The sequence below is a fragment of the Notolepis coatsorum genome, assembly GCF_963971535.1.
Source record: "Notolepis coatsorum genome assembly, contig: SCAFFOLD_588, whole genome shotgun sequence".
Lineage (NCBI taxonomy): Eukaryota > Metazoa > Chordata > Actinopteri > Aulopiformes > Paralepididae > Notolepis > Notolepis coatsorum.
Window position 1 is genome coordinate 45748 of NW_028174836.1, and position 13458 is coordinate 59205.

A 13458-nucleotide genomic window follows, 5' to 3' on the forward strand; every position below is an offset into this window, starting at 1 on the left:
TCTCTCTCTCTCTCTCATTCTCTCTCCCTCTCTTTCTCTCTCTCTCTCATTCTCCCTCTCTTTTTCTCTCTCTCTTCCTCGCTCCCTCTCTCTCTCTCTCTCTCCCTCTCTCTCTTTCTCCCCCCCCCCTCTCTCTCTGTCTCCCTCTCTGCCAGGAAGACATGCGTATGGTTCCCATTTCAGAGCCCTGTTAATGAACCCTGCTCTTTCCAGTGTGGTGATAGCGGTGTGTGTGTGTGTGTGTGTGTGTGTGTGTGTGTGTGTGTGTGTGTGTGTGTGTGTGTGTGTGTGTGTGTGTGTGTGTGTGTGTGTGTGTGTGTGTGTGTGTGTGTGTGTGTGTGTGTGTGTGTGTGTGTGTGTGTGTGTGTGTGTGTGTTGGGGGGGGGGGGGGGGGGGGGGGGTTACCGGGCTAAGGGAAGAGAGCATTCCGAACATTCTTCTGTCTGTCTTACGCAGCGAGGAGGTCGGCAGCTCTGCTCCGCCGGCGGTGGGTGACGGGAAAGAATGAAAGAGGGATGTGGGGGGGGGGGGGGGGTGCAGGAGATGTGGAGGGACTGATAAACACTGACGGAGGAAGAAAGGAGGAGGGAGAGGGAAAATATGTCCCAAAAAATGCAAGAAGGGGGGGGGGGGGGGAGCAGTGGAAGCTGTCATTTATTACAGTCACTGCTGGTTGTTGTTTGGTTTGTTTCTCTGGCAGTCTTTCCGAGCAGAAGTGACCGGCGCTGTCTCCAGGCCTCTGTGATCGATCGCACCCCTCTGTCGCAAACCTCACGTCACATCACAGGCACAGCTCTGTCTGGACCCACCGGTCTCTCGTGTGTGTGTGTGTGTGTGTGTGTGTGTGTGTGTGTGTGTGTGTGTGTGTGTGTGTGTGAAGGGGGGGGTCTGGTTTTTCTTCTGAAGACAGTACTGTTGGGTGGCGGAGAGGGAGGCGAGAGTAGGGGAGAGACACGGGGCAGCGGTGGCCGAAAAGGTTATAGAAGCGGGGTTTGTGACCGAAAGGTCGCCGGTTCTATCGTCCGGACCGGCAGGAAAAATCTGGGCTGGGGAAAGTGAATTATAATAACTCTCTCCCATACACCCTTAACACCAACCGCTGAAGTGCCCTTGAGCAAGACACTTAACCCCCAACTGCTCCAGTGGAGTTGCTCCAGTGGCCAATGGTGTCAGATGGTGTGGTTGTACTGGGCAGCTCCCAGGTGTGAATGGAACTGTGTGAATGTGAAGGTTTCTCTCCTCCACATTGCCTGTGGTGCATTTTTTCCTATTGCTAGGCTTTAGTGAGTTTTTCCTTACCTTCGCGTGGGGTATGTCTGGGAGTGTTGCATTTTATTTTGCATTTATTTTAAATTTGTTGGACTTTATGGTGTTCTTGACTTATTGTGATGTTTCTTCTTGACTTGTTTAAGAAGACGTGTCCGGCCCATGGGGACATTAACGTGCGTTGTCGGGCCTTACAAATACATTTGATTTGATTTGATTTGATTCAGGGTGTAGCTGAAAAAGAGCATCCGTGCTCAGCGGACCTACCCTGGGTAAATAAAGGTTAAATAAAATATTAATAATAATTAAAACAGGAGGGAGGGTCCTGACTAGGGATGGGTACCGAATTCGGTACTTTTAAAGGTACTTACCGAAACACGTCGGTACTACCGAGATTTTACTTGATTCAACAACAAAGCAGTCGGGGCAATGGCAAGCCGAAAACGGTTGAAAATGTGGTTATTTGAAGTTTGGGTAATTTTTTTTCACAACTGAGGTAGGTAGATTACATTTTTAGAGACTAAACCGTTGGGTACCGGTATCGATTCAAATGTGAACAGTACCCATCCCTAGTCCTGACAGGGATCCTGTCCCGGGCCCGGCAGGGGGGGGGGGGGGGGGTACATGTGGGATTGTGGGTACGTACAGGGGTGGTGGCGGCGGGGGTCTTCGGGTCGCTGCACCGTCTCTGGGCATGGCTTTGGCTGTTTGTATGGAGCGACACGCCCTCACATCGCTCCTCTGCAGGGCAGGCCTGTGTTTACCACGTCGGTTCTTGTCAGGCGTTCCACAATTAGATTTGAGACGAGGCGCAGCAGGGTTGGATGTAGGGCTGTCTGTGTTGTCACATGTGGATCTGGTCCAGATGTAATTACTTTTGCCGTTGCTAGGTTACGCGAGGGACCTGGAAATAGGGAAATGGGCTGGACGTTTGAAAGAGACATGAGAGATGCTGTGCACGTGTTTTAGAGGGTGGGCTCGAGGGGTCTTATCGTAACAAGCCATTTATTCTTGTATTGAATTATTTAAAGTCCCGCTGAAGCGATATCTAAACGGTTGTCTCCTCCTGTGTCATGGGGATATGTTCCAGATTGATCCAATGCTGAACAATATATATTAATATATTATAACCCATTTAGACCTAAAACGCCTGCTAATAATGCATTATATAGCCTGCATATACACACAAATGTGTTTCCCGGTTTCAATGGGGTTAGAAATCATCTCAGGCAGAACTTCATTGATTGATTGATTGATTGCTTGATTGGCTGTGGGCAGGGATCTCTGGTCAGCAGGGTTGGCCTCAACAATAAAATAATGCCACCTCTTTCTTCTCTGTCCCGGTGCATTCTACTCCTATATTGTCATGAGCTTGTCTGATCTCCTGTCAGCCATCTCTATCCACAGATAGATCCACAGTATGTAGATGAGGGCTGTAACGTCATCACATGCAGTTATTGCAGACAGTCATTTGAGCCGTTTGACTCCCTTCATGTGGTATTTTACTGATCGCGTGCAACGAGAAAAATCTGCGGTGACAAATCTGCCGATCAGATGAAATCATTCCACTTGATTCAAAGAAATGCAGTTCGTTTGGGGGTGGTCTGCCTTGAGAAACTGTGTTCAAAAACCTTCTGTTGTATTTGAATAAGAGACGTGATCTCAACCCTTTGACCTTTTCCCTCACTTGAAAAACAAAGACTTTCAGACTCAACACAAGATTGAATTACTTAAGAGTCTTTTTTTCCCACAGTGTAAACAGTACACTGTGTTTTCTTTCTTTTCGCAGTGTAGACATAAAAGGCCATTTGTATTTTTGTGTGACTGCCTCTAGAGAACCGCCATGTGCCACGTGTCCTTAATTGTTTGTCCTCACCGTGTGTCTCTCCTTCTCCCCCATGTGTGATGGACAGGTGGTGACTCCAACCAGAGTGGGACAGACCTACACGTACAGCCCGGGCCAGCACAACCAGCAGGACCTCTATGACGTCCCGCCCCTCCGATCACAGGGGGTCAGTGTCTCACAATTCACTCCACTTTACAATTCCGCTTCTTACCATAACTCCCATATTAGCACTGGGTGAAGCACTCGATTACGCGTGAACACCTGATATTATCATTGCTGTAATTACAACAAAGTGCCACATTATGTTTGAAGTTATCCCCTAATTAAAGGTAGAATCTGTAGTGCGGTCAAACACCGGCCCACTTGGCATTGCGTTTCGGTCTGACGTGTGAGTTGGAGTTAAGTGACTTATTATACTGTGTATTTCTCCAGGGCCCGAGGCCTGGCCAGCGGTAGCGACCCCACCCCTATACCCACTGAAATGCAATCCTCATGTCAGAACAAAAACAACAACTGTAAACCAAAGAGCAGTGCCATCAGTTTTGTCATATTTTGCCTAGTGCGCAGTGGTTCTCAACCTTTTTGGTTTGCGACCCCTAAAAGGTTTGTTTGCGATTCCCTGCATAGTGTACTGTAGCATAGACAGAACGGTGAACTCTGACACGAAATAATGACTTTGATTTCCCCATTTCAGGATATTTAACTTGAATCATGATTGGAGGAGGGCTTTTGACTTCATATATTCATTATTTCACAAGGAAAAGAAACATCTCTAAACTAAAGATTCTAAACATGGTTGTATCATTTTGCGGCCCCCCAAAATCATCTTGCGACCCCCCCCCCTGGGGGTCCCGACCCCAGGATTGAGAACCACTGGCCTAGAGTTCGCTGTTTGACGACGTTACAGATTCTACCTTTAATGTGAAGTTCCCTATTATTATTATTATTATTCCCTAAGTGTTTTTTTTTTGGTGTTTCAGGTGTATGATATTCCCCCTGGTAAGACGATGACATCACCGTACCCTGGACAGCACGGCAGCACCCGGTGCCAAGGCGTCTACGATGTGCCCCCCTCCCAAGGAGTCTACGATGTGCCCCCCTCCCAAATGGACCCCAGGACGCAGGGGGTTTACGACATCCCCCCACCCACGCAAGGGGTACGTGAACACTTCAACAAAGCTATTAAGACTATACCACCATAATGAAAGGGCAACATCAGCCAAACCCGCTCCACTTATATCTCAGTTTCAAATAAAGTCGAACGAAAGGAAGTGGTCACCGTTTATGTCCGGGGGGAAAAATGTTCCCGCCTATTTGTTGATACAGTTTCCCTGGTATGCCTTTTAATTGTCTGTAATAAATGAATGAATGATACGTCAAGTGATCATATTCACGATAGTTTTTGCGGTTTCGCTAGATTAGGGCCTTGCCTGCCAACAGTGTTCGACTGAAGCTCGCCGAATAACGTGGCTCTGTGCCTGTGAACTCGAGGGATGAGTCCAAGGGCGCAAAATGGTTGCCTTCCAGAAAAACCCTCTTAACATTTCACCAGGCTTCCAGACCGAGCCGGGCGGGCTTCAGGCCGTCAAGTTTGTTTGTAATAACCTGAAAAATGTCAGGACCTGTTATTTGCGTTGTTCCTAATTACAGTTTTGGGTCAGGCCTGTCTAGCTGTAAAGAGTGGATTTCAAGGCTGAAGGAAATCACGTAAGAGGGGCCGCCATTTTCTTTAGCCCCTGCGGCGCTCTCGTGTTCCGCGCCGTGTACGTCACAGAAGACATTATTCTGCACCATCGAGAGACCGTCTCCGGGAGCCGCTACACGCTGACGTGCCACATTTAGGACTGTGCTGCTGCTGTTTTAGAGGAAGGAACCCAGGGCTGAAGTTTTTGGGTTTTTTGCTAAATACAATATCGACACGCAAGTCTTTCACTTCCTCAATCTGTAACTGCAATAATGTCGTACAAAGTCGTGCATCCGGTGATGCGCTGAGGGAGGCTGCGAGTGTCTGGACTGTAGATGAGATGAGATGAGATGAGATGAGATGAGATGAGATGAGATGAGATATTCCTTATCAGGACATTCAGGCATCATAGCAGCATGGGGGAGGGGGAGGGGAGGTACAGGTATGGACAGGATAATAGTAGAAGACATAAATACATGCAGTAAAATTATAGTACAGTAGAAAAGTAAAAAAAAAAATAGGCACAATAGTGTACACAATATAGTTAACTCTGAATATACGCATCTGAGCAAGTAGGTAGTGTGATCAAAGGTGCAGTCTGTATCTGTTATATTATACCTCACATATTGTTACAATAAACACTAGAATCTAAATATATACTATGAGTAAGTATACAGTATACACAGGTATACATAAGGTACCCTAACTGGCGTGATAAACGTAATTCGTTGCGCTGTGTATGAACCTTAACGTCTGTCTCTCCCCACACAGGTGTACTCCGTGCCCCCCTGCAGAGCCAGCCCCGCCCCCCAGGAGGGAAACTACGACTTCCCTCAGCCCCTCCGACACAAGCAGCCGGAGGGCATCTACGACGTGCCGCCGACCGCCCTCGCCAAGTCCGCCCTGAGCCTCCCCCCCCAGTCCAACTACGACTTCCCCCCCAGCCCGGAGCCCGCCGCCCTCCTCCACCACCACCGCCCGGTCGACAACAACAACGACAACGAGGGCATCTACGACGTCCCCCCGCCCGCCTTGCACTCGGGGGCGGGGTCTCCGAGGGACGTGTACGACATCCCGCGGGGCATGCAGCTGCCCCCCCAGCACAGGCCCTCGGCCGCCGCCGCGGACAGAGACAACAGGAGTAAAGGCGTGTACGACATCCCTCCCCAGCAGGACGCCCGCTCCGCGGCGGTCGCCGCCGACGTGACGGACGGCGTGAACCGCCTGTCGTTCTCCAGCACCGGCAGCACCCGCAGCAGCATGTCCACGTCCTCGTCCTCCGCGGGCTCCAGCGCCGAGGGCCGCCTGGCCCTGGACCTGGACACGGCCGTCCAGAGGCTGTGCCGCCTGCAGCAGACCGTCGAGGCCTCCGTGGGGCCCCTGCAGACCCTGGCGGCCTCGCCTCACTGGAGGACGTTCGCCTTCATGGAGCGCCACGCCAACGACGTCCGCGGCATGCTGGACCGGGTGCGCGCCGCCCTGGGCGACTTCCTGGTGTTCGGCAGGGGGGCGGCGGTCAACGCCACGGCCCTGTCGGACCCCGGCCTGCACAGTAAGCTCCGCCGGCAGCTGGGCCGGCTGGAGGACTCCCAGCAGATCCTGCTGCAGACCTACCAGGCGCTGGAGAACTGCGGCTGGGCCCTCAACGTCCTGGCCTCCTCCGCCGGCTCCGCCAGGCAGCACCACGGCAAGAGCGACGACCTGGACCGCTTCGTCATGGTGTCGCGGACGGTGCCGGACGACGCCAAGCAGCTGGCCTCCACGGTGGGCGGCAGCGCCGAGCTGCTCTTCCGGCGGGCTCCGGCGGAAGGTTCCTCATCCTCCTCCTCTTTCTTCTCCAGGGGCGGGACGCCCGAGGAGGGCATGATGCACCCGCTCACCTCCCCCCCGTCCTCCGACAACAACGACAACTACGGGGGCCCGACGAAGCCCTTCCCCGTGCCGTCCGGCCATCAGGACAAAGACAACATGAACCACAGCGAGAAGTGCGTCAAGAGCTGGATGGAGGATTACGACTACGTGCATCTGCAGGTGGGTCCTGGTTCGCTGCGGTGTGTGTGTGTGTATCAGATCCTTAGGGGGGGGGGGGGCGACGCGACAGTGGCTCGGGAGGTAGAGCGGTCGTCTGGTCATCCCAGAGGTTCCCAGTTTGATTCCCGCTCCTCCTCCTCCCGGGCAGCGTGTCGAAGTGTCCTTGAGCGAGACTCTTAACCCCTAACTGCTTCCGATGTGCAGGTTGGGCACCTTGCATGGTTCCCTCTGCCGTCTGGGTAAAATGTGAGGAACAAATTATAAAGCGCTTTGGATAAAGGCTGCTATATAAATGCACCATTTACCTTGTGTCACCATGTAACCCCTCATCTTTCTCTCGAGTGCCTGAATGTGAATCTGTTGACTCTCACGCTGCTACTTCGTTACGGATTATTGACCCCTGAGGCGATGTTGATTGTTAATACTAGCTGTTTGGACTTTCTGTTTCCTGCGGTCCATCTGTTCTTTCAGGTTTTAAATGGAGCTAGTGATCTAAGTAACAAGGATGGTTCACCAAAGGTTGAACAAACGGTGCGTGGGTAGTGGGGTGTACCGTACCGCGTGTCGGCGTGTTGATGAGTGCCATCGCATTAGAGAGGCTGCAAACTAAATGTTTTTGAATGGAATGTTTGAATACACTTCCTCACTCCTACTCCTCGTCCTCCACAGGGCAAAGAAGACTTTGAGCGTCAGCAGAAGGAGCTTCTGGAGAAGGAGGACATCATCAAGCAGAGCAAGGTTCAGCTGGGTCAGGAGCAGGTGAGCTCTCGTCCCGTCTGTTTGGAGAGAAGGGGCTTCTTCACTCACGTGATATGTTGTCTGTAGTAGTGATGCACCGGCGATGTGAAAATTGTGGCCGATATACCGATAACCGATATTAATATTGCTGTTCTGGCCGATACCGATATTTACCGATGTCGATATCTCTGTATAGAAAACACTTTTTTATGATGAAAATAAAATAAAAGGATAATAAAAAAATATATATATATTTTTTTATATCGGCCCTATCTTGATATCGGACCGATACCGATGTGTAAAAAAACTGCCATATCGGCCGATATATCGTGCATCACTAGTTGTCTGTGACATGGACCCGAGGCATACGCACTCCATGGACCCGAGTCATACACACTCCATGGACCCAAGTCAGACACACCTTCATGGACCCAAGTCAGACACACTCCATGGACCCGAGTCATACACACTCCATGGACCCGAGTCATACACACTCCATGGACCCGAGTCATACTCACTCCATGGACCCGAGTCATACACACCTTCATGGACCCGAGTCATACTCACTCCATGGACCCGAGTCATACTCACTCCATGGACCCGAGTCATACACACCTTCATGGACCCGAGTCATACACACACTCCATGGACCCGAGTCATACTCACTCCATGGACCCGAGTCATACACACCTTCATGGACCCGAGTCATACTCACTCCATGGACCCGAGTCATACACACCTTCATGGACCCGAGTCATACACACTCCATGGACCCGAGTCATACACACTCCATGGACCCGAGTCATACTCACTCCATGGACCCGAGTCATACACACTCCATGGACCCGAGTCAGACACACTCCATGGACCCGAGTCATACACACCTTCATTCTCAACGTTAACCCGACACACTTTCATAGACATGGACCGTTTTTGTCAAGGATCAGAGAGAGGACTCAAATGCAGAATTACTGGAGACTGGAGGCGAGAGTATGCGAGAGTTTACTTGAGGGATTAGGCAGTTCCAGTCCGAACATGTAAAAAAAAACAAAGTGAAGTCCGACGGGGAGAGATACAAAATAAGTTTCAGAGATCAAACAGAGCTTACAGGCAGAGTAGAACCTGGCAACCGGGCATACGCAGGCTGGTACAGAAACTGGCCAACTTCAATGACGATCTGGCAAACAACACAGGTGCTCTGATTAGTATATATACTAGAGAGACTAATGGGGACACAGGAAACAGGTGTGTAGCTGAGCAGGCAGGAAGACAGGTGATCGGATAACGAGCAGGAAGACAGGTGATCGGATAACGAGCAGGAAGACAGGTGATTGGATAACGAGCAGGAAGACAGGTGATTGGATAACAAGCAGGAAGACAGGTGATTGGATAACGAGCAGAGGCGGGAACAGGCCAGGATGATCTCTTGATGACTACAGGCCAGTGGAAGTGGCAGAGTGTGAAATGACAAAACAGTAAATTAATATGGCAGAAAATAAGAAGAAACAAGGACATCAGGGAGGATTCATGACAACAGGTTTAAAGGCTTAAAACCAGGGAGGAAGAGCCAAACATCTGGAGCTTTGTGTTCAACTTGCCCTTCAGGCAGACGGCAACTCATATCCACATAACAGATATGAGACATATAACCCCCCACCGATTATGTTTCCAGTATAGAAATGGAATCCACACATGGTTCGTGCTTACAGTGAAATCACATCGTACATACATTTTTACTAGGCATGATAGGAATGACCGGTAATCTCTCATTGCCTATCAGAATGATATTGTGAGTAAGCAGAAATTAGGGTTGTATCGGTACTTCAGTACTAGGGATGCAACGATTAGTCGACATAATCGACGACGTCGATCATAAAAACTCGTCGGCGCCGAATTTTTGCGTCGATGTGTCGTATACTTTTTTTTTTATATATATATATATATATTTTTTTTACCACCTATCTTTGTGAAAGTGGCTTCTCGGCTCTGGTCCAGCTGAAGACAAAGCAGAGGAACAGATTGGACATTGAGCATGACCTCAGAGTTGCTTTGTCTAGCATCACCCCAGACTTTGAGACTCTTGTCAGGAGCAAACAACATCCCCAGTTATCCCATTAGTTCCCTGGGATGTTAAGCTAAGAAGTCTGCTAAGAAGGATATATTATTTATTATTATTTTATTTCATTGTGTTTTTAGCCCTAGTTGCACTTTTGTTGCAACCCCAGTTATCCCATTAGTTCCCCCAAACTTACTGTTGTGTCGGTCTGTTATGTTAAGCTAAGAAGTCTGCTAAGAGAGATGGAGGGTGTGACAGAAATAATCGTTAGATTAGTCGACTAATCGAAAAAATTATCGACAGAAATAATCGTTAGATTAGTCGACTAATCGAAATAATTATCGACAGATTAGTCGACTACCAAAATAATCGTTAGTTGCAGCCTACGATTCTGAAATGTGACATAAATGCATTCCATTATCCAAAATGTAACAATAATAACAATAAGACAAACTTGTTAAAGACCTGATGCTAGTGTGAGCCATTAGGCTGCTTCTGTACTTAAAGGGGAATGCCACCATTTTGAGAATGTTTTTCCTGAGCCCCAGGACAGTTCAGTCAGTACCAGTGAACACACACCACTCTCTCCTGAAGCTAGAAATCAGAGAGAGAACCATCCAATCGGTGATGTCACTGGGATGTACAATCTGGGGCTGCTCCATAGACAATGAATGGGTCTCTGATTTTATGAGGCCATAAAATGTTTATGTGAGCTCTTACACCCAAATGAGGTCTTAATTCAGCTTAAGACCTTTTAGCAATGCTAATTTGGTTGTAAGTGCTCGCAATAAGAGAAACGATAAAACCCTCACAATACTCCTCCCACATGACAATCCTAGCTGAACAATATTGATGGGCTACCGTATACAGAATATGAATAGATTCAAGATTCAAGAGTGTATTCATCACATACATACCAGGGCATACAGTGAAATGCGGTTGGCCATGCCCGCTACGATTGTGCAATAAAACAATAGTAATAGTAGTAATAATAATAAGATAACTAGAATTATAACTAGAGAATATAATGTTGTTTAATATTCTCTCCCTCCCTCCACAGATCAACCAGTTCAAGCAGCTGGAGCAGGAGGTGATCAAACCTGTGGAGAACGACATCACCCAGTGGATGTCCCACCAGCACCCCTCCTCCTCCGCCCCCGCCACCTCTTCCTCCCCCTCGGACTCCTCCTCCTCCCCCTCGCCCTCCCTGGGAGGTGGCGTCGGCCCCGGTGGCCCCCACGTGTGCGCGCGGGACCGCCAGCTGCTGGGCTTCTACTCGGAGCAGTGCCAGCAGCACTTCGTCACCCTCCTCACCGCCGTGGACGCCTTCTTCGGCTGCGTGGGCGGCGGGCAGCCGCCGCGCATCTTCGTGGCGCACAGCAAGTTCGTCATCCTCAGCGCGCACAAGCTGGTCTTCATCGGGGACACGCTGTCCCGGCAGGCGGCGGCGCCCGAGGTGGCCAACCGCGTGATGAACTCCAGCAACGTGCTGTGCGACCTGCTGAAGACCGTGGTGGGGGCCACCAAGACGGCGGCGCTCAACTACCCCAACACGGCCGCCGTGCAGGAGATGGTGGACCGCGTGACGGACCTGTCGCACCACGCGCAGCAGTTCAAGGAGCAGCTGCTGCAAATGGCCGCCTTGTGATCTCACGCTTCGCTCGCGCGCCGCCACTCACCAACGCCTGTCTATTTCACCGCGGACACTTGTGTGTGTGTGTGTGTGTACATATATATCTATTATATATAAATATATATATATATATATAAAGCTCTTCGTCCATCTTCGAGAGTGTTTTCTGGATGTTGTATATAGTATCGTTCTCTCTGTTCTGTAAATATTTGCTCTATTTTTTTTGTGTGTAGATTGTTGTTTTATATGATCATGGTATGGAAATATAATAGATGCAGTATCGGTGTCTTTTTAGGGTAACACATATTTTCATAACATTCCTTGTCGTTGCGTATTAGTAACCCTTTCACTGCCACACTACAGACGGTTAACCCTTTCACTATACCACACTACAGACGGTTAACCCGTCTGTAGTGCGGTCGTGAAAGTGTTAACCCTTTGCCGTGTGGCAGTGAAAGGGTTACACCTTCTGTATCGTCGCAGTGAAAAGGGTTAACCCTTTTTGGTAGTGTGGTAGTGAAAGGGTTAAGCACCTTATGAGATGTCCTTACTTGTGCATTTTTCCCACCCCCTAGAATGTTGTCGATGGCAGACCTACTATACCGCTGGACACAACAACAGTAGATCAGTATGTAAATCATTTGATGTCGTTCCCGCTCTTTTTCCCGTGCGTGGGAGGGACGGGGCTCTCCGCGGACAAAGTAAAGGATTGTTCTTAAAACCGTGAGACTGTGTGTGTTGTCTTCGTCATTCTGAACTGATTGAAGGTTTTCTGTTACAAACTCTCATGACAGAGAGAGCGCTCTCAAAAGCTACCCAAGGCACGTCTGATGTATACGTTTCAGTAACTACAGTGGCACCTCCCTGCCATAGTCTGGTCGGGCTCTATGCTCACAGAACAGGGTGTGGCCGGTGTGGATATCTTGGACGGATACTAACTACACCCGACTGTTCTGGGTTCCCACGACTGAAGTACAAGTCAGGTTAGACCGTAGATGAGAAACCATCGTATACGAAACTGTCTTTAAATAGACCCAAATCTCGTGAATGACTGTATAGTTACTGCATAATACACGTCAGTTGGTCGACGCCCTGATCCAAACAATGCGCCTCGGCCAGAGTGCGTGAGAAAGCAGTCGCCTTTAGTGCCGCCGAGTGTCTATATGCTGTTGAGTTACACACGACGGCCACCTGTGGATGTATTCTAGATCAGTGGTTCTCAACCTGTTTTAGCTCAAGGCCCCCTCGAAACAGAGGGATGCCTGTTCGTGACCCCCTCCACCCCCAACATAGTCAAACATAGACTCACTGGTGACCTTTGACACCAAAGATGTTTATTTTCGCTTTGTTCAGGCTATTTAACGTATGGCCTATAGACCTGAAAGGCCTCACAAGAAGAAGAAAGAAAGGGCCACGGAAAATAGGTCTTTGTGTTGGCCTTTGACAACGGTGTATTCGTTTACTTAATGTGTCTAGTAATAAGCCAACCTAAAACATTAGAAATATGATCATGTATTTGTGTATCCCCCCTCCCTCCCCAGGTTGAGAACAGCTCTTCTAGATCATCAGTACACAGATATGTCGTCCGCCCCCCCCACACACTCTCGTCCCCATTGACCTCTCCCTTGATGTTTTCCATCTCTCGAGTCGTATCTGATGAGCGTTGGTCGTCCTCTGCACAGCCTGCGCGGGGCCGATTAAAGGCGCGACTAAAGGGATTTCACAGCGCGCGGGACGGGGCTGGTGGAAAAGGTGCCCCCGTGCCAAATCACCACCACGCCTCACTCTGCCAGGAGAACAGATCAGATGTGACACAGTGAGGAGGAGGAGGGAGGAGGGCAGTGGAGGGGTGGGGGGGGGGGGGGGGGGGGGTGATGTCACATCACACATGTTCTCTGGATAATAATAATAATAATAACTTTATTTGTATAGCACTTTTCATACAGAAGTTGCAGTTCAAAGTGCTTCACAACAGTGAAAAATACAGGCGAGCATAAAAAAGATAGAGAGGTAGTAGCAAGGTGAGGTAAATCACAGTGTTTCACATTAGGATCCTAAAAGACTATCGGCAACATAACATTGTCTTCAGTCCCGACCGTACGACTTGGGGTAAAGCGTGTCGAGTGACAAGTGCGACGGCCTCTTGGGAGAAAGTCAACTGAGGTTTTGGGTTTTTGAAAACAGAAAACAGCCCCCGTCGAATA

At 49.5% G+C, this 13458-nt stretch overlaps 1 protein-coding gene across 1 annotated transcript in view; it reads left to right on the plus strand.

The window, feature by feature from the left end:
* LOC311247455 (enhancer of filamentation 1-like) overlaps window positions 1-11955 on the plus strand; it is a gene marked incomplete at its 5' end in the record, with an annotated part of 54939 nt that extends 42984 nt beyond the window's left edge. Inside the window, 5 exons of the mRNA XM_084338496.1 lie at window positions 3180-3278; window positions 4093-4269; window positions 5568-6827; window positions 7497-7586; window positions 10682-11955. Of these exons, the coding sequence (XP_084194622.1) occupies window positions 3180-3278; window positions 4093-4269; window positions 5568-6827; window positions 7497-7586; window positions 10682-11269 (2214 nt within the window). The 3' untranslated portion in view covers window positions 11270-11955. The remainder of the gene's footprint in view (window positions 1-3179; window positions 3279-4092; window positions 4270-5567; window positions 6828-7496; window positions 7587-10681) is intronic.
* Window positions 11956-13458: the final 1503 nt, after the last annotated feature.